This window comes from Bos javanicus, chromosome 3 (assembly GCF_032452875.1).
Source record: "Bos javanicus breed banteng chromosome 3, ARS-OSU_banteng_1.0, whole genome shotgun sequence".
NCBI classification, from domain to species: Eukaryota; Metazoa; Chordata; class Mammalia; order Artiodactyla; family Bovidae; genus Bos; species Bos javanicus.
The window spans coordinates 55316270-55330094 of record NC_083870.1 but is presented as its reverse complement, the minus strand read 5'-3'; the positions used below and the strand labels follow the sequence as shown (position 1 = coordinate 55330094).

Sequence of the window (13825 nt, the reverse complement as noted above, 5' to 3'; positions counted from 1 at the left end):
AAGGTATAAAAAATTTATCTGATGTGAATGTTCACAGTCGATGTGAATGAAGTGATACTCTTCTTGTTTAAGCTCTTATACTGTAAACAAGTATCCTTTTCATGGTTTGTTTAGTACTACATTTCTTGCATTTTTTGCTTTTCATAATTTTACTGTTTAAGCACTATATTAGGATTTCTGAAATCTCTTTAACCTCCAAATTTATAAGTATTGACAATAAAACAAGTTGGAAACTAAAGATTTCTAAAGTAATACTTTCTAAATTGCTCATTTCTACCAAAATCAATCAGTACAACTTTTTTAAGTAGAATTGTCTGAGTAAAGGGTGCAGAGGAACTGTCCACAGAAAACTGCAACTTTTCTGTAAATCTATAGTTGTTCTGTTAATAAAACAAAATTTATTTAAAAAGATTTAAGCTATAATGAGTTTTCCATCACTACATACAGATCTTTAAGAAAGAACAAATGAAAAGAGAAAACATTCTATTGTTAATGATTGGACTCATCTTTGGGTGCTTTAGGGCATCTGGTATGGACATGTTACTCCTAACTGAAAACTAGTGTTATAGGGAGCACTTGTTATTAATGGGAGTGTGTCCTTTTTCTGAGATGTAATGTGAAAGAGAAAATGTTAGGAACAACCAAACCAGTTTAACATGAAGGTCCTTTCCAATCTAAGGTTTTACAGTTTTATAGTTTTCAAAAAGTTTTAGAAAGGTGGATTTATTATAAAATCCACCCTTTTACTTTCAGCTTATTTATTTTAAAGATTTTTGTCTCTGTGAATTAGTTTCTTCCATATTTTAATAGAGATTTCATAATTTCAGAATAAAAGTGAGTAGGAATTTTTTTTTTTTTTTTTTTTAAGTTTAGCAGGAATTTAAAATTGGGGGAAGAGAAGGGGACAGTGGGCGTCTTTGCTTGGAGACATGTACCTTACCTGTGTGTGTGTGTGTGTGTGTGTGTGTTTATAAATAAGATTTTTTTAAGCTTAATTGTGAAAATTAGTTTCATTATGTGCCATATTTCAAAATAATTTTAAAATTATTTTTAGAGAAATGTATTGTTCCTACTTGATATATTATTTGCATGATTTAATACTTAATAGTATACTACTTCACTAACTTTGAACTTTTATTATGGGGTAGTAGAGTTGATTTTTCTGTGTTATTATTTTTAGTATTGATCATTAGTTTGGGTTTTTGTTTTTGTTTTTTTCCCACTTTTATCAAATGTTATTTTGGGCTTCCTTTTTAAAAAGCAAATATGGTGTTCTTGAAACTGTGAATGCACCATATTATGCTGAGTGTTTTGAAATGAAAACATACTGGAGTAAACTTTTAACCTAGGGTTGATGGATTAGATTGAGAGATTGATGAATCCTTGAAGTTATAAGAAAATTGTAGCCTGCCAGGCTCCTATCTCCATGGGATTTTCCAGGCAAAGATACTGCAGTGGGTTGCCATTTCCTTCTTCAGGGGATCATCCTGACCCAGGGATTGAATCTGCATCTCCTGCATTGGCAGGTGGATTCTTTACCACTGAGCCACCAGAGAATCCCCATATTCTGATACATAAGATGAATAAGAGGATGAATAAGAGTGCCACAGGTTTCGCCGTACTCTCAAAGTGGTCTGTAAGCAACACCCTCCCTTTCCCAAATTTAATAGATTTATGGATGTATTAAAAGGAAAACATAACTTATAATAACCACAGGTTGAAAAATAAAGAGGCCTGTGAGTAGAATCTGATAAAACAAATGGGTAATTTCCATTTGTTTTTAATTAGCCTTTTATTTTTGATTAGATTCATTAATTTGAGAAGGGGTCAAGTTCAATATCCAGAGCATATCAACAGCCATTATAGTCTTTGAGATAGGTCTGTGAGTTATTCTTGTCTAGATTTGGTTCTAATAGTAATAGTCATCAGTTCTAGCAGTTATTCTCGATGAAAAGCCATGAACTAATGGGGAAATATCTGAATCTCCAGAAAGGCACAATAAGACTTTTTCTTTTTTCCTTTTCCCCCACTGAAAGAACTTTAAGCAATGAGGTATAGTGAGAGGTGTAGCTAGCATAAAGACAAACCAGATTATAAGTACTTTGTACAAAATTAAGCAGTTGAAATTGTATCTTATAGGATGTGTGGAGCCGCTAAAAGACTTTTAGCAAAGAAAATATGTGTTCAGATTTAAAATTTAGATAGTTCACATCCGTCTTCCTCAGACTTGAAAAATTAATGAGAGGGTCAAGTCTACAGACAGCAAGTTTAAGGAAGCTTTTGTAGTAGTTCAGGTTAAACATGCTTAAAGCCTCTTACAGCACCAGTAAAAAAAAGAAAAAGACAGAGTCAAGCAGTTTTGGTAGAATAAATATTATGTACTGTCTGGATATGAGGAAGAAGGAAGAATCAAAGATAATTCTTAGATTGGTTATATGAACAGACTGATAAATGGTAGTATCCTTCACAAAAATAGGTATTTCTTAATGAGGAGCAGATTTAGGGATAGGTATGACTAATTCAATTAGGCAGTAGATAGTCCCCTTCAGAATTTTGCTTATTTGATTCTGTGATACAGTTTTTACCCCTGTACATGTTAGAGCCTGAGTTGTCCTTTTGAAAGGTAAGTCAGATATTTTCACATGCTTATTAAAAACCCTGCAGGGACTTTCTAGTAATTTTAGAACAAAATCTTACAAAAGAGTCCTTACTGTGATCTGCAAGTTCATACATGATTTACCCCTGGCTACCTTCCTACCTTATCTTCTAAAACTCTCTCATTCGCTCTCATTACACTCTAGCCATACTGGCGGCTTTACTATCTTTTGGACATACCAAGCACACTTACCTCAGAGCCTTTGCATTTACTGTCTCTGCCTAGATAGCTCTTCTCCTAAGTACTTTCATGGCTTTCTCACTTCATTACAATCTGTGCTCATATGGTACCACTTCGAAAAGTTCTTCGTTACTATCCTATGTAAAATAGCACCCCCTGCCTCTCTTTATCCCTTTCACTGCATCACCCCTGAAGTAATACACAATTTCTTTATTTTCAACATTAAAATGCAAATTCATGGCTCTTAAATAGTACATTGATTTTCAGAATAATTTCTGAGGGCTTGATAAGACATGTTGAAGAAATGTTCCCTATTCTTATATTCAGATGACAGACCAAGGTGTTCATTAATATATTGGATTATTTCTAGCCTCTACCGCTTTTGAAAAAAAATGCCTCTACGTTTTTTCATTCTCTTTCATCATTGAAAGTACCTGGCCATCTATCTAGGCCTTCCTTTCCCAGTCTTTTAAAACAGATAGCCAGTGGGAATTTGTATGACTCAGGAAACTCAAACAGGGGCTCTGTAATAACCTAGAGGGGTGGGATGGGGAGAGAGGTTCGAGAGGGAGGGGACATGTGTATACCTATGGCAGATTCATGTTGCTTGGCAGAAACCAACAAAATTCTGTAAAGCAATTATCCTTCAGTAAAAAATAAAAATAAAGTTCACATATTCCAGTCTTATATATACCAAGGGAACATTTCATGCAAAAAAGGACAGAAATGGTATGGACCTAACAGAAGCAGAAGATATTAAGAAGAGGTGGCAAGAATACACAGAACTATACAAAAAGATCTTCACGACCCAGGTAATCATGATGGTATGATCACTCACCTAGAGCCAGACATCCTGGAATGCGAAGTCAAGTGGGCCTTAGGAAGCATCACTGCAAACAAAGCTAGTGGAGGTAATGGAATTCCAGTTGAGCTATTTCAGATCCTAAAAGATGATGCTGTGAAAGTGCTGCACTCAGTATGCCAGCAAATTTGGAAAACTCAGCAGTGGCCACAGGACTGGAAAAGGTCAGTTTTCATTAGAATCCCAAAGAAAGGCAGTGCCAAAGAAGGTTCAAACTACTGCACAATTGCACTCATCTCACACACTAGTAAAATAATGCTCAAAATTCTCCAAGCTAGGCTTCAACAGTACGTGAACTGTGAATTACAGATGTTCAAGCTGGTTTTAGAAAAGGCAGAGGAACCAGAGATCAAATTGCCAACATCCACTGGATCATCAAAAAAGCAAGATGGTTCCAGAAAAACATCTATTTCTGCTTTATTGACTCTGCCAAAGCCTTCAACTGTGTGGATCACCACAAACTGGAAAATTCTTCAAGAGATGGGAATACCAGACCACCTGACCTGCCTCTTGAGAAACCTGTATGCAGGTCAGGAAGCCTCAGTTAGAACTAGACATGGAACAACAGACTGATTCCGAATAGGAAAAGGAGTACATCAAGGCTGTATAATGTCACCCTGCTTATTTAACTTCTATGCAGAGTACATCATGAGAAACGCTGTGCTGGGTGAAGCACAAGCTGCAATCAAGATTCCCAGGAGAAATATCAGTCACCTCAGATATGCAGATGACACCACCCTTATGGCAGAAAGTGAAGAGGAAATAAAGAGCCTCTTGATGAAAGTGAAAGAGGAGAGTGAAAAAGCTGGCTTAAAGCTCAAAATTTGGAAAACTAAGATCATGGCATCTGGTCCCATCACTTCACGGCAAATAGATGGAGAAACAGTGGAAACAGTGGCAGACTTTATTTTGGGGGGCTCCAAAATCACCGCAGATGGTGATTGCAGCCATGAAATAAAAAGACACTTATTCCTTGGAAGGAAAGTTATGACCAAGCTAGACAGCATATTAAAAAGCAGAGACATTACTTTTGTCAACAGAAGTTCGTCTATTGAAGGCTATGGTTTTTCCAGTGGTCATGTATGGATGTGAGAGTTGGACTATAAAGAAAGCTGAGTGCCAAAGAATAGATGCTTTTGAACTGTGGTGTTGGAGAAGACTCTTTGAGAGTCCTTTGTAGAATGCGGAATGCTAATTACTAATAGTCAACTATTTTATCTAGTCTGTTAGGCTGTGTGCTCAGTCACGTCTGACTCTTTGCAGCCCCATGGACTGTAGCCCGCCAGCCTCCTCTGTTCATGAGATTCTCCAGGGAAGAATACTGGAACGGGTTGCCATTTCATTTCCTTCTCCAGGGGATCTTCCTGACACAGGAATCAAACTCACATCTCTTGCATCTTCTGCATTGGCAGGCAGATTCTTACAACTAGTACCATGTGGTCTGTTAGGTTGAACCAAATGAAATTGCTATTTGTTTAGTTAAAATCAGTCAGATATTGGCATGTTCTTATGGTTCAACCTATTTATATAAAATTTTTCTCATAATCTTAGGATAAAAATCAATATTTTTGTAATGTATAAACCAAGTCTTATGCTTTGGATCTAGCTTTTCTCTTGCCTTGAATGTATTAGGTGCTCAATAAATAAGTCCATTGAATGCCTGAGAAAATACAACTGATAGTAAAAATTCATTGAATGCTGGAAAGCATTAGACTAACATTCAGTAACCGTCAATTGCCTGTGATAGGTAATATCCAATATCACTTTTAAAAACCTTTTTCACACTTTAGCATCTGTGCAGATCTTTCAGAAGTCCATGTGGAAAAATCATTTACCTTGTAAAATGAAATACAAATACTTGTCTTTGTGTGTTAAATTAAAATAGTTAAGAAGAGTATTTCTAAAGAAGTAAATGACAGAACTACTGTTTACAGATAGTGATAAAAGTAATAAGAGGAATAGCTTATTTGAAAAGCCTAGTATTTTAAAAACACTTTACTTAATATTTATACTTTTACATTAGAACTTCATTAAAATAATATAATTAATCATTGTTTTTATTCCTCTAAAAGACAACGTTTTAATGGCAATCATGCTAGGCAATATAATTTTAGTTTTATCTAATGCTTACAGCAGCTCTCTATTGTAGAGAATGGTATTCCTATTTACATGATTTCTTTAGGAAAGCTATATATCCCATTAAATTAGACGTTTTGAAGTATTAATATTTCTATTATTTTAATCTGGTCTCAAAGAAATAGAAAAGTTATTTTGAATCTTTAGTCTGATTTTCCTCCTGGATAACAGAAGGAAATTTTAAAGTTTTTTTTTCATTTTAAACTTGGAAGATTAATATGTATATTCATAAAAGCATATATAATGAGTCATAGACAGCAATTAGATTCAAACTAATGTCCTTAATGGTAAAGCATAGTTTTAAAAAAGTATAGTGTGTGTGTGCACGTGCATGCATGCACAGATACACACACACATTTCATGTAAATGAATATTTAAAGGACTTAGTAAACTATTTAAGCCCAGCTCCTTAATGTGAAATCTGAATATTTTATTTAATAAACAACAAAGTCTGACCAGATGCTCGTTCCTAAATTATTAACTGTAGGAATAGGAGAGAAATGAAAGAAAAATTCATGTATTTGCTAATTGCTTTTGCCTTCAGTGCATGTTAACCTAGTTCGGTGTTTAACATGATACATTTTTCACTTCACTTTTTTTTCCTTATATATATTGTCTCTCCCATCATAAATATCTCCATTCTCCCCTTTATTCAGTGTCATGATATATTGTGTGTGTTTGATTTATTGAAATGATGCTGCACATCTGATGCTTGTCTCTTAGCTTCTAGTATTTTCAAATTAATACAGACTGCCTTAGTAGAGATGTGTAAACAATATGAAAAAATTGGTCTTTCCTATGATTGAGTGCTTTCTAACTTGATGCTTAGTTGTATTTATCATTCCTTTTTTTTTTCTTGTAGATTGAAGCGTACTAGACTTTGACAGCTAATATAACTAACTAGGAGATGGCATTAACTTCTGTTACTTGTCTCATGACTTAAAAAAAAAAGAAACCCTATATTGGTTACTGTGGCTGCTGTAATCAGTTAACAAATTCATTGGCTTAAAACAACTCAACTTTATTATGTTATAGTTTTATAATTGAGAAATTGGAAATGGATTTCACATTCTGGAGTATGTAGGAGAAAGTTTGTTTCCTTGACCTTTTTAGCTTCTAGAGGCTGCCATGTTCCTTGGCTCATGGCCCTATTCCTCTGTCTTTGAAGCTGAAAACAGAGGCTCCTGTTCTTCTCACATGACCTCCTCTTCTGCCTTCCTTTTCTACATTTAAGGACCCTTGTGATTACATTGGGCCCATCTGACTCTGTATTTTAAGATTGGGTGATTGACAGCCTCAGTTCTATCTGCTATCTTAATTCCCCTTTGACATATAAGGTAACAAATTCACAAAGTTTGGCGGATTGCCCCATGGACATCTTTATGTGGATTGTTATTTTGCATACCACAGTTCCTAAAATGGTAAGTTTTTTGTGATTCAGTGTTACCGGAACTTGAATGAGAAGAAGGACATTATTTCACTTAATTCAGGCCCTTTCTTGAAGTCTTGAGACATATAACAGAAGTTTATTCAGTAAAACTAACTCCCTAGCTTTTAACTAATGGAATTGTTTTTCTTATTTTCCATCCGATCAGTTTGATAGTTTTTGAAAGTAAATATATCTACAAGTATATATATTATAGTACTCAGAAATATATTCTTTTGATCTTTGTTTTTCACTTGCTGATATCATTTGATGTTACTTAGAAGTTATAAAAATGTTTTATTTGTCTGTGTTTCTGCTTACCTTTTCAAACTTTCTTTTCATAGGATCGGAAACTCCATGGCACAGCTCAGCAACTGCTCCAAGACAGCAAGACAAAAATAGAAGTGATACGAATGCAGATTCTTCAAGCAGTCCAGACCAATGAATTGGCTTTTGATAATGGTGATGGAACAGATAAAATTGTCATTTCTTACCATTATGGGCATATATAGTACTAAATTAATTTTATATAGGAAAGAAGTGGTGGTTCAGAATTAGGGAGGAAAGAGGCATACTGTTTTTTATCTTGAGTTTTTATCTTTGAGTTTGAGTGGCAAAAATAAAAGATTGTGTATTTTAACATTATGTCTGTTAAGTGTTTATTTACTTCAATGTTTATTGATTTTTAAGTACTAACTTTTCTTTTAGAATAAGGATTACTTTCTTTTTCTTGAGTTTTAGTTACTATGTATTAGAAAGTCAAATAAATGGTTCAATTAAGTTTTCTTTTTCCCCTTCTTTAGCCAAACCTGTCATAAGTCCTCTTGAACTTCGAATGGAAGAATTAAGGCATCATTTTAGGATAGAGTTTGCAGTAGCAGAAGGTGCAAAGAATGTAATGAAATTACTTGGCTCAGGAAAAGTGACAGACAGAAAAGCACTTTCAGAGGTAATTTTAAATAAAAATTTTAGCTTAATAAATACTCAAAGAATATAATTATTTAAATGATAATGTTATCTTTTCCCTTTGTAAGGCTCAAGCAAGATTTAATGAATCAAGTCAGAAGTTGGACCTTTTGAAGTATTCATTAGAGCAGAGATTAAATGAACTTCCCAAGAATCATCCCAAAAGCAGTATTATTATTGAGGAGCTTTCACTTGTTGCATCACCAACACTAAGTCCACGTCAAAGTATGATATCTACCCAAAACCAATATAGTACCCTGTCCAAACCAGCAGCACTAACAGGTATGTAGCATATATCTTCCTGATTTTTTTTCATGAGTTTTTAGTCTATATTTGGTTCTGATTTAATAATAATGAATAAAAATGTGTTTATACAATTTTTAAGTATTGTGGTGAGATAGAACAGAATTTATTATTTTAACCATTTTAAAATAATGGTTAATAACATTTTAATAATAACCAGATAATGGTTAATAATATTTAATAATATTTTAAAATAATCAGAATTCATAGGCATTTAGTATATCCACACTAATTGTACAACTCTAACCGGTTTCTGGTTCTGGGATATTTTCATCACTGCATAGGGAAACCCAGGACCCATTAAGTAGTCATTCCCAATTCCCCCTTTCCCCTCAACCCCTAGCAGTCAAAGTTGATTTTCTGTTTCTATAAATTTGTCTATTATAGATGTTTCCTATAAATAGAATTTTATAATTTGTGGCTTTCTTTGTCTGATTTCTTTCATTTTTCTGTACTGTTTTCAAGGTTCATTCTTTTTAAGACATATATCAATACTACATTCCTTTTTATAGCTAAATATTCTGTTGTACAGGTATATGTCTGATTTTATTTATCTGTTCATTAATTGATGGACATTTGGGTTATTTCCACCTTTTGACTACTGTGAATAGTGTTTCTGTGAATTTTTGTTTGCAGGTTTTTGTTTGAACACCTATTTTCAGTTATTTTTAGAATATACCTAGATGTATAATTACCAGGTCATATGGAAATCTTATGCTTATATTTTTGAGGGACCATCAAACTATTTTCCATAGGGACTTCATCATTTTACATTTCCAACAGCAAAGCATGAGGGTTCCCATTTCTCTGCATTCTCCTCAACAACACTTGTTACAGTAAGTCTCCTAGATACAAACATGTTCATAAGTCCAATTGTTTATAAGTCTAACAAAGTTAGCCTAGGTTACCAAACACAGTCAGTTGTATAATGCTGTACTGTAATAGGTTTATAATGCTTTTCACACAAATAATACATAAAAAACAAAACATTTTTAATCTTACAGTACCTTGAGAAGTACAGTCGTACAGTACAACAGCTGGCATACAGGGACTGGCATCAAGTGAACAGGCAAGAGAAGTTGCTGAGTGGAGAAGGGAAAGGGGGTGTGAGATGGTAGAGTTGAAGATTGTCAGCAATAGGAGATGGAAGGCAAGCTGCTATTTCACTCACGCCTCATGTTGATGGCACAGGTTCTGGTTCTTTGCTGGATTCAGTTCTATCTAGCTCCTGGAAAAAATGATTCAGTGATGTTTGTTTATGCTCAGCCTCTCAGTCATGTGCAAATCTTTGCAGCCCCATCAGCTGTAGCCTGTCAGGCTCCTCTGGCCAAGCCAGTGTCTAGTTAGTAGCTCTTGTCTTTTCTCCTCATAGATGACACCATAGCACAGGATTGCATTCTGAATGGTTGTTGCAACCTTTCATGTACTGTTCTGTGTTCAAGTCCTGGCCTCAAAAACTAATAGTGCCTCCTCACATAAAGAAAATCCCCTTGCCATTTCCTGCAGCATGAGTCTCTTCAGTTCTTCAGTTACTTCTTCTTCCTCCTATCTCTGTTTGTCCTTTCTCTGGGCCTCCAATTCCAATAGGTCTTCATTAGTAAGCTCCTTATATGGAACAACAAGTTCAGTGAAGTCATCCTCTTGCAAATTTAGCTTAAAATAATGATACTGTGCTACTGTACTCTATATAGTGTGTGCATGCTAAGTCACTTCAGTCGTGTCCAGCTCTTTGTGACCCTATGGACTGTAGCCCGCCAGGTTCCTCTGTCCATGAGATTCTCCAGGCAAGAATACTGGAGTGGTTTGCCATTCCCTCCTCCAGGGAATCTTCCCAACCCAGGGATCGAACCCACATCTCCTGTGTTTCCTACATTGGCAGGCAGATTCTTTACCACTAGTGCCACCTGGGAAGCCACTCTATACAATACGGGTACAGAAAAATCACAGTCACTTGTAGAGGATGCATACTCATGACGGTATACCCCAAACGCGTGAGCTAACTTATATGAGCATGACTGGACATGAACACATGTTCACATCTTGGAAAGTTCTCAACTTGAAGGTTCATTTGTGGGGAATTTACTGGATTTTTCCTTTTTTTAAAAAAATTACTGCCATCTTAGCTTCATTTTTGAAAGTGTGGTAGTGGTAGCAAAGTCTCCAACTATTTTTGTAGATTTGCTTGTTTTTCCGTTCAGTTATATAAGTTTTTGGTTCATATGTTCTCAGGCTCTGTTGTTCAGTGCATATGTTTATAATTTTTTATCTTCTAAATGGATTGACTATTTTATCAAAATGTAATATTCTTTTTCTACTGTAGCAATTTTGGATTTAAAGTAGTCTATCTGATGTTAGTGTAGCCATTCTAGCTCTCTTTTGGTTACTGTTTACACTGAGTATCTTTCTGTTCTTTCTCTTTCAATTGATATATGTCTTTGGTTCTAAAATGAGTCTTTTTTAGACAGCATATAATTTTGTCACGGTTTGGGTTTGTTTATTTTAATCCATTCTGTCAGTCTCTGCCTTTATTTTGAACAGTTTAATCCATATATGTTTAAGATAATTACTAATAAGGTGCAGTGCAATTCTGATGCTGACTACCCAGAGTTAGGTCAAATTTCATAGGTTTATGGCATAGTCCCCCACAAGACTGCCTTCACTTCAGACACAAGCTGCAAGCTAGGGGTTTCCCCAACCACTCACACTTCTGACCAACTGGCTACAAATTTAGGGGTTCCTACTACCACCTCAGACAAAGTAATTCCATGGAACAAGTCACAGAACTCAGAAAAGCTCTATATTTATAAGTAAAATTTTATTATAAAGGCTACAAATTAAAACCAAAGAAGAGACAATAGGGAGAGATCTGGCAGTTTCCCTGCTGTCAATATGCATCACCCTCACAGAACATCAATTTCTGTTTTTAGCCAGTAATAGCTCTGACTATTCAGAATTTTTATTGTGGCTTTATTAGTGGGTTGGCGAAAGGGTTTGTTCGTTTTTTTCCATAAGTTGGCTCTAGTAGTACTTAATTGTCTTTAACTTCATTGGAAAAAATTTTGTTGGATTGTATTGTGACAGCTGTCATATCAGCATGCATTTTTTAAAAACTTGTCAAAATTAATGAATTTTTGTGTAGCCATTTTAATATTGAAGGGGGCAGGAAAGAAGTAACATTTTAGCGTGTTATGCTTTATTATTTCAAGAAAGGTAAAAATAACAACTGAAACACAAAAAAGAAAAAAATTTGTGCAGTGTATGGAGAAGGTGCTGTGACTGATGGAATGTGTCAGAAGTGGTTTGATAAATTTTGTGCGGGAGATTTCTCACTGGATGATGCTACATGGTGGGGTAGACCAGTTGAAGTTAATAGCAATCAATCAAGACATTGAGATCAGTCAATAGTATACTATGCAGGAGACAGCCGACATACTCAAAATATCCAAATCAAGCACTGAAAATAATTTCCACCAGTTTACTTATTTTAATCACTTTGGTGTTTGGGTTCCACGTAAATTAAGCCTTCTGGTCTATATTTCTGCATGCAATTCTCTACTTAAATGTAACAAAAACGTTCTGTTTTTAAAACAAATTGTGATGGGCAATGAAAAGTGGATACTGTACAATAATACGGAATGGAAGAGATCATGGAACAAGTGAAATGAACCACCACTAACCACACCAGAGGCCAGTCTTCCTCATAAGAAGATAATATTGTATAAATGGTAGGATTGAACTCTTTCCAGAAAACCAAACATTTAATTCCATCAAGTACTGCTCTCAGTTAGACCAACTGAAGGAAGCACTCAATGACAAGCATCCAGAATTAGTCAAAAGAAAATGCATTATCTTCCATCAGGATAGCCTAAGACCACATATGTCTTTGATGACCAGGCAAAAACTGTTACAGTTTGGCTGGGAAGTTCTGATTCATCTGCCTTATTCCCCAGACATTGCACCTTCAGATGTCCATTTACTTCAGTCTTTACAAAATTCTCTTAATGGAAAAAAAATTCAATTCCCTAGAAGACTGTAAAAGACATCTGGAACAGTTCTTTAAAAGATAAAAAATTTTGGAAAGATGGAATTATGAAGTTGGACTGAAAATTGGCACAAGGTGGTAAAACAGTGAATATATTGTTGAGTGAAGTTCTTGGTGAAAATGAAAAATGTGTCTTTTATTTTTACTGATAAAAAACCAAAGGAACTTCTTGACCAACCTAATACATAGGAGCAAGTGATTGAATCATTGGCCACTTGATTGAAATCAGTCTCTAGACCCTGACCTTTTCCAAAAGAGCATAGTTCTGACTGATATGTGGGTCAAAACATGAGCCCTCTAACCATATAGTTGGTCTTTGTGTTATAGCCAGCCCCCATTCTGGAACTGTGCACAGGCCTACTGTGAGTCATTTTGTTAGCATAAACTCACATGTGGTCTGAGGAGTCCACCATGAATAACAAAGATACTGCTATTACTAGGGAACTGACAAGGGTTTAGAAGATCCCTCTTAAGAACCAGGGAAATAAACCAGCCAAATTCATTATTATGGAACAAAAAGGCTTACTTCTACCATTTTCCTATTTGTTTTCTGTAAGTCTTCATCTTTTTTTCTGAATTCTTTTGCTTTCTTTTATGTTTGATTGAATTTTTCTAGTTTACCTTTATTTATTCTTTCCTTGACTTCTTTTCTGTATATTTTAAAATTATTCTTAGTGGTTACTCTAATGATTACAGTTAATATCCTAAGTTTATAACAGTAGGTCACAAAAACTCTGCTCCTATACGTCTGTGCATCCTCATCATTATATTTTTGCTGACATAGAGTATGTCTTTATGCACTGTGTGCCCATTTGATTAGATTGTATTATATATTATATTACAATTATTGTTTTATCCATGTCTTTTAAGTCATAAAGTAAACATGGAGTTACAAACTGAAAATATATTAATAGTGATACTGGCTTTTTAATTTACCTATGTAGTTAGTTTTACTGATGCTATTTTTTTTTCTATGATTTCAAGTTACTGTCTAGTATTCTCTTTCATTTCAATCTGGATGATTTCTTTTAGTATTTCTTCTAGGAAGATCTGCTAGTGATAAGCTCCCTTAACTGTTGCTTATTCTAGAATCTTTTATTTCCTTCATTTTTTGAAGGTTAGTTTTGCATATATATCATTCTTGGTTGACAGGCTTTTTCTTTCAGCATTCTAAAAATATCATCCCAGCCCCTCCTGGCTTTTATGCTATCTGATAAAGAATCAAGTTTTAATCTTATTGAGGATTTTTGGTAA

At 34.8% G+C, this 13825-nt stretch overlaps 1 protein-coding gene across 3 annotated transcripts in view; it reads left to right on the top strand.

Annotated features, from left to right (window-relative positions):
* PKN2 (protein kinase N2) overlaps nucleotides 1-13825 on the top strand; it is a 134622-nt gene that overhangs the window by 71173 nt on the left and 49624 nt on the right. For all 3 annotated transcript variants that reach the window (XM_061411356.1, XM_061411355.1, XM_061411357.1), the window contains exons 4-6: nucleotides 7605-7722; nucleotides 8064-8209; nucleotides 8295-8508. In XM_061411356.1, the coding sequence (XP_061267340.1) occupies nucleotides 7605-7722; nucleotides 8064-8209; nucleotides 8295-8508 (478 nt within the window). The remainder of the gene's footprint in view (nucleotides 1-7604; nucleotides 7723-8063; nucleotides 8210-8294; nucleotides 8509-13825) is intronic.